The sequence below is a fragment of the Meleagris gallopavo genome, chromosome Z (genome assembly GCF_905368555.1).
Source record: "Meleagris gallopavo chromosome Z, MGAL_WU_HG_1.1, whole genome shotgun sequence".
Taxonomy (NCBI): domain Eukaryota; kingdom Metazoa; phylum Chordata; class Aves; order Galliformes; family Phasianidae; genus Meleagris; species Meleagris gallopavo.
This window is the reverse complement of record NC_139435.1, coordinates 62,508,100-62,515,997: the sequence shown is the minus strand read 5'-3', so window position 1 is coordinate 62,515,997 and position 7,898 is coordinate 62,508,100. Positions and strand designations below refer to the sequence as shown.

At 42.4% G+C, this 7,898-nt stretch overlaps 1 protein-coding gene across 1 annotated transcript; it reads right to left on the bottom strand.

Moving 5' to 3' along the window:
- Positions 1-337: 337 nt before the first annotated feature.
- On the bottom strand, positions 338-6,861 carry SRP19 (signal recognition particle 19). Its single transcript, XM_085213669.1, has 5 exons — positions 6,730-6,861; positions 4,689-4,764; positions 3,643-3,714; positions 2,040-2,151; positions 338-983 (listed from the first exon to the last, which is right to left on the bottom strand). Exons 1-5 carry the CDS (start codon positions 6,768-6,770, stop codon positions 850-852), a joined length of 435 nt encoding a protein of 144 aa, XP_085069795.1. The 5' UTR covers positions 6,771-6,861; the 3' UTR covers positions 338-849.
- Positions 6,862-7,898: the final 1,037 nt, after the last annotated feature.

The window sequence follows — 7,898 nt, the reverse complement described above, 5'->3', positions numbered from 1 at the left end:
ATTTTCGGTATTTTCTTCAGTTTCTTCTAGTGACAACTGTTCTGATCAATTAATCTCCAAATAATGTCCTATCCCTGCCTGCGGACTACATAAATATTTTAAGTTACCAGACACTGCAAGGCCTACACATCTGAAATAAATCTAGAAAGTGCATTTCATAAACTCTCAAACAACAACCTAAAACAGGATAATACAGAAAGGAAAAAAAAAAAAAAAGGAAAAAAGTTAAATTGTTCAGTTATCTTAAAAAATACTAGGCCTATGGTATGTCTCTGACTTCTTGAAATAAGCTATAGAGGAAAATTTAACACTTTTGACAAAAGCATTCAAGAAAGTATTTCAAAATTACTGTGCCATCTTTATTAGTACACTGACAATCATAAAAGATGATTAGGAAGGAAAGTTTACAAAGTCATAATTTTACTGATTTACATTTTTTATTAGTGATACAGACCCTCCAGAGTCAAGATAATCAGTCAACTAGCATAGATAAATGATTAACCAACTTGAAAAATCTTTGCTTATCTAGTCTGCATAAGACTTATTATTATTTTTAAAAATCTGCATATTAATTTTGGAAAAAATGATTCTCCCATTTACTTATGTTGTTCCACTTTCAAAACTGAATGTTAGCTTCAGACTTGCAGACTTGTGTGTGAAGATAGATTTATTGTTACACAGACACAAGGCAGTTACATGCATTCCAGCTCCAAAATAAGGAGGCACTTCTATTTGTCTTGACCTGTTTCGTTCCTGTATCTTTCACCTCAAAATTGCATTAAGTAACGTGTCCATCCATATTTGTTGTAAGTACAGCTATTAGATATTACAATTATTTCAGATGTGGAGTCATTTCTTTTTCTTCCCTTTACCTTTCTTGCCTCCTTCTCCTTGTTGAAGACTTTGATCACTACCTCCCATCTTTTGAGTTCTTGTTTTCAGTTTGGGAATGGTTTCTGCAGCATACAGCATCACTGATTTACCTAAAAAATACAGGGAGGGATCATTGCTATTGTGTTAAGAACATCCAGACCATTTTCAAAGTTAAAAGCTTCAGCCCATTTTCAGCTTTCTGTTACAATAAAAAAAAAAAAAAAAAAAAAAAAAAAAGCCAAGGAGTTCTCCTTCATGTGCTGCATAGCTTCAAGTTTGGAAAAAACTTCTGCCAGCTTTTTTTTTTTGTAAACTATTATTATTATTTAAGCACAGGAACAGCATCACAGCAGACCAGAACAGACATATCCCGTTACAGTATTCAGTTACCCTCTTTCCTCAGGTCTTAATGGCCTAAAATAGTGAGGACAGAATGACTACACAAAAAGCTACGAGCACTGTTTACAAAGACACCATCATCTTCCTACAGGAACATGGTTTGAATTTGTCTCCTGATTTGTCTCCAGATGCATTCTTCAGCTACTCTCATACTGGTATTCTTCTTGTTCTTTCTTTTAGACATATCCTTCTTTGGATACTTATTTGCTTCCCTATTACATACTGATTCCTTGACAGGAAAAAAGGAAAAGATGAACAGTTCATAATGAATGACAAATAATTTTTACAGGGAGCTGTTCCAGGGCCTGGCCTTTATAACAATACAGCCTTTATAATAATAAATACGTGCTTAAATATGAAAATGCCAACAGAAAACTGAACTGCAAACTCAGTGTTTTATTTTATTTATTTGGTACCTGTACAAATGCCTAACTGATGCATATAGCCTACAAGTGGAATTTATCAATTTTAATACCAAGTATCCCATTGTGTCTGTCAAAACAACAGTAAGCCAAAACTGTATATTGAATGTATCAACTATTGCTATCACACACAACTCTCCTAACTTCTCAAATCAAGTACTGAAAGAAGAGCAGCATTTTTACAAACTCTGCTCACACAGATTTGATTTAGCTGACTTACGGAGGTAAAGAGATTTAATGCAATATTCTAAAATTTTTGACAGTAAAATGAATAATCAAGCTGATAAAAGGAAGTCTTACCAGTTTAGTAACAGGTAAAGGGTTTAACCGAGATATTCTACTTACGTGTTGGAAACTGAGGTAAACACGGATTGCCATCATCCTGTTTGAGCTGAATTCGTACTCTACCCCTGTACTGCACATCACGATTCCACTCTCTAGGATACATCTTATTTTTCTGTTATACAAAAGGAAAACTCATTTATGTATTAATTAATGGAACAGTTTTCTGCAAAAATTGTCAGGGGGCATTTGATCTAAGTCAGAGCATCATGGAATTCTTAACAGATCCAAACAAGAACTGCAGCTCTCCATCAGTGTCATCCTCCAAAAGCTTTGCCACTGTAGCCCAAAAGCTAAACAGTGTAACATTTTCAGAAGCATTGCTGCAACTTACTGTTCATTGCTGGTATGTAACAATTTAATGAGTAACCAGCTACAGGGACTGTTCTACATGCCCACCAGCCTGGAATGCACAGATAAGTTTCTGTCTCATCTCCATGGCCACAAACATTTCTGGACATCTAGAGACAATCTCTAGTAAGTTGCAGTAGGTCACAGTCTGACATCCACTATTAATACTCACTGCCCTTATTTCTGCTACAGGCTGTTAACTGGTACTGGCTATTTCACAAGTGAGTGTGCAATAATAGGAATGTATTCGTCTTTCAAAAAGCTTTTGGATGCCAGTCACTTCTGAAAGAAAACATCTACAGTAAAGAATTGATAGAAAATTCCACAGTACTTTAAATTAATCACTTCAGAAAACAAAGTGTGCTAGAAACTCAAGCTCATTCCATAAGGAAAAATTAATCAAGAAACTGAAGACCAAGCAACTATGGCAGTAAATAACTACTGCATACTGCAACTCTAGTTGAAACATAACTCCGAAGGACCCTAGAGATTTTAAGTAACAAAATTCTATTATTATCAAACACTAGTTCCAAAAGATAATATCTTTCAGTACAAATATGCTTTTAAAAATTGTATGGGGCTGCTGAATCACGGCCTGAACCTGTGATTGATCACCTGAGGCGAGCAGTGAGTCAGCCACGGGAGTACAGGAGAAGGCAATTCACCTGTGCTGCAGGAAGGGGTGGAGCCTGGCTCCACCTCTCCTAGACCATTTAAGAGCTGACCACCAGTGGGGAAGGATCTCTTCTGGAGATCTGCTCCACTGGAGTCTATTTTGTGAGCCCAGGATAGGGTGAGCATCTTTCTTTTCTTACTCCAGTATAACAATTACATCAGCCAAGCTCCTGGATATACCATACCGTCTGTGTATTCATTGATTGTACAAAAATTTAATTTGCAGAGTTGCACTTGCAAGATTTGCTTTTATTCTATTAGGAACTTTTAAGAAACTAGGATAGTCTTCTAAGAAGAACAGTTAACAAGTAATCTTTTTTATAAGCATAGAAAGTGACACTGACTTCGAGATCCAAGTAATTCTTGCCTTGCATTCTGTTTTCAAACATTTCCTTCATCATTATGTTTAGTTAACACTCAAAGAAAGAAAATATCTTGGCTGTTAAAAAAGACTTTATTGCAACTTATTCTGTCTGTAATTAAAAATAAAGTCATAGAAGACAAGACACATACCAAGGTGTCTGGTTTTTTTTTGTGGTTTTGGTTTGACTTTCTGGGGGAGGGGCCTGGTTTTTGTTACCTCTAATAGCACATTGAATCCAATTGCTGCACACACATCTTGAATTTCAGTAGATGTGGGATTTTCAACAGCCTGTTGAAACAACACGTTAAACGTTAGTTAAACATTTTTGAGTGAGAGTTACCTATACAGAAATAGTGGCTTCTCTATACTGTAGAACTAGAAAAGGTGGATGGGAAAGGGATAGTTCTTCAAATAGTGACAAATCTACTGCAAAAGTCATCTGGGAGCCCTTCTACAGTCTAGGAAACAAAAATAAGCAGACAAAGATATAGAGAAATCAGTGAAACAGAAAGCAGATGAGAGAATTATTTAGGACAGAGGAACAAAGAAGGTAACAGAATTGCCTAAGAAAAATAATTGAAATGGCATATAGTTACACATAACCAAAAAAGATGACTCAGTAAAGGACTAAAGGGAAATTTACAGCAGCAAGTGCAGGAAACAGTGGAACTTCTTTTTTAGGCACAGGGCAGCAGATCCATTCCACAGGTAGATCTTTCACTGACAGTGTATATGCTATATAATTATTTTTACTTTTTAACTATTATCAGGAAAACAGACAAAAAACTAACAGTGAGAAAAGCCCTTTACAAACTCAGCATTTGCTCATTAAAAACACTATAAAGAGTGAGAATCAAAACTATTCTGGACAGATTGAAAGCAACAGAAACATCTGCATGCCACATACATTTTAAGTTCTGTCTTTGACAGAGACCAGCAAAGGACACAAAGCACAGAATATGGGCATACTTAGATAAGTCAGTCACCAAGCTCACAATCATCGACTAATTATTCTTTTCCTCATCTCTTCCAAATTTTGTACATCAATTCTGTAGTAGATTGAACACACCAGATTGTCATTACTTCAACATCTTGCCAAAGGTGCTGCTCAGATGAAAACAGAAACCCAGGCTCTTCCATCAAACTAGCTTGCCATGTAGGAATTTGGAAGATAATAACTTTGAAATTTAGTTTTATTTTCCAACTCTCTATGGAACTACTACAGAACAAAACATTCTTTTTCCTGCCATCCACAAACTTACTTTGTCTATAGGTATCCTTCTTCCTTCTGCTATTGTCTTCTTGTTGTTTAAATATGCTGGATAAATGCAGATAAATCTAAAAAAGAGACAACCAGTTTAAGCAGTATAAACTCTTAAAATTGTTCACATGTTTTCCTAGTAAAACAACAACAATAGAAAAATGAGTATCACTGCCAGAGCACAGAAGCTTCCACAGCAGTTCAGAACAATCACTAATTTTGCCAATTTGGTAAGATGTTACATAGTCCCACTCTCAGTTATTCAATACACTGCCTGACCACTTGGCAGAAACCCCATTAGCATGACTGCACTGAAGAAGTGCGCACAGAGGATAGAGATACCAGTTTGGGGAAAAAAGGGAGGTGAAAAAATTTTTTCAAACCCAGAACACTCAGAGAAGAAAACATACTTCATATTTCACTGAATCAAACATATTCTTTTCAGTGAAAAGAATGAATAAAAGTTTCCTTAAAATGAGGTAGTACCTCTATTAGTGATTAAATACTTCACCAAAGCAAGAAGTGCCTTTTTCTTGTGTATTTGAATTTTTTTCTATCCACATACAAGAACAAGCTGGTTTTGCTAAATTACAAAGCCTCTGAAAAAAACATCCTTAAAGGCTTGCTTAAGTTAAATTATGAGTTTTCAAGATACTTAATCCCATCAAGCACATACAGGTACACAGAACCTCAATTATGCTTCCCATTAGAAAGAGAAGGAAAGAAAAAGGCTGAGGCCTACAAGGAGAAGAACTGCAATCATGTGAGGAGTTATGGCGGTATAAGAAAACGGGGAAGAAGAGGTAAGCAAGTTATCTGGGGCACTCTGAAGCCCACTTAGTTGGAGACAGACAAGGACCTCTGATCCTTTCTGCCCCAACCCCATGGGCTGAGGGAAGAGAATAAGAACTGTGAAGGCAAGAAAACTTGTGGATCACAATAAAAACTGCTTCATATGTGAAACTGAAATGGAAGAAGAAAGAAAAGCAACAAAAGCAAACAGCAGTTGCTCACCACCTCCCATGGGCAGACCAGTGCTCACTCAGTTGCCAAAGAGAAGGCAGCTTACCTCCCTCTGATTACCCTCCCTTCACACTGCTGAGCACAGCGTCCGGTGACTCTGACTCTCTGCAAGCCAACTACCTGTATCTACATGGGACACTTGTGCACAGGAAAACGTCAGTCTTGCAACTGGCATTCTCAAGTGTGAACGTACTACTCTGCCCACCAATTCTGTACTGGTTACCTTCTGCAAGCTTTAAAAATGAATTGTTTCACAAGAGCGATAGCGCAGTGCAGCACCAAGCACTACAGAAACAAAGAAGTGACGCATTTTAACATCTCACTTCCGTGAACGCATTGTAACAACCTTCCCACACAACCCTGGCACAAAATAAGCCCTGTTGACGTGGATCTCTGATGGAAGCAGGGTGCAGCTCCTTGCCTTCAGCAGGGCTCGAACGCTGCCGACCTGCGCTGCCACTCGGGGCCGGTCCCGTTACATCCGCACAAACTGCGCGGAGCGGCTGTGCCACCTCAACACTGGGCCACGTTTTGCACACAGAACGCCCCGAGTAGAAAGGGACCCACAGGGACCATCGAGTCCAACTCCCGGCTCCGCACACCGCTACCCAAAATCCAAACCCACCGTCTGAAAGCTTATCCAAACGCTGCTTCCACTTGAAGCCACCGCCTCGGAAGCCTTTGCCACGGCCCGATCACCCTTCAGCGAACAAACCCCTTCCTACCTCTACGTCTGGTGAAGAATCTTCACCTAAGCCCGTTGCCGTAGCACCGCAGACCGTGGGCACACAGCCGCCTTAGCACACAGCTGCTGCACAGACGCGGAGCCGGCGCACGGACAGCCTGCCCTCAGCCCCGCAGCACGCCCCGGGAGGCCCGCAGGCGACCCCTCGCACACGAGCCCCGCAGCGGGGCCTCGCCTCGCCCCCCCCCCCCCGCCAGCCCATCCCAGCACCACGGCGTCCCGCAGACGCCGGCCGGTTATGGCGGCCCGTAGGTCGAGCCGCCCCCTGCCTCACCTCTCCTTGTCGGCCGGCGAAGCAGCAGCGGCCGCGGCCATTCTAACACCGCGGCGCTGACGGCCAAGCCTGCCCGCCTTCCCTCAACCCGGAAATCCCTCCCCTCACCTCCCACTTTCGGGGATTCGATTGGACAATGCTTCCATCTGTAAAGCACAGCGGCCTATCAGAAAGGGAGAAGTCTCCATAAGCACCGGAAGTTTGAAGAGAGCCGGGCCGTGCGTGGCAGCGGCATCCCGCAAGGGGTGTGGGGCGGTGCTGCGCTGCGCTGCGCTGCGCGTTACCCTGGAGTTCGCTGCGGGGCCTCGGTCTGTATTGGGAACGTTCTGTGCGAGGGGTTCGGTGCCGGGAGGTCAGAGTGTGACTTCCCGGGGCCCGTGTCACAGCTCTGGGTCTGTTCGTCCCGTGGTCGCTCGGCGCTGACCGCGGCGGGGTGCTCAGAGGGTGGCTGTAGGCCGGCCCCCGCGGTGTCCCTCGGGTTCACGGACCGCCCCGGGGCTTTCCGTCTCCTCCTGGGTATCTTTAGAACTGGTCACACTCGGGCTGCCGGAGAACGCGATGGCCCAGACGGGCTCCGGAAGTCCCTGCCGACCTCAGCCGTGCTGTCACTGCGAATCGCACGGGGCTGACTTCGTATGCTGTTGCACTCGGCCGTTAAGTTGCACGCAGCAGCTGTGTGCCAGGACACGCAAATAAGTGAAGGTGTTCCAATTCCCTGTTACATTGTTACTGAGTATCAGAGCACCCGGTTCTGGATGAAGTGCTGAAGAGGAGGATGCTGAGGCCCACTGCAGCACAAGTGTGCTTGCAGGGAAGATCAGATCATGATGTTGCTTGTGATATGGTTCCTGAAAACTGGAACAGCCGATTTAAGGTTAAACTTCAGAAGAAAGCCGATGGCATTTGGCACCTGTCAGTGTGTTACTTGAGCTGCTCAGTCCTTTGAATGATAGGCAAGTTTATTGTCTTTCATCTTTGCTCTCGTGTCAGAAGTGAATATGCTGCACAAAGTACTGCAGAAAAGCAGTGTGAGCAGTACAACTACGTGGTCTCTGCAGTAGCAGCTTTTGGAACTCTGCAGCTGTTCAGGAGCAAGGCAGGTCTACACAAGTATGACACAACATGCTCTGTGGCTCAAAGGTTACACAAGCAGAGGAGAGCCAAGTTAG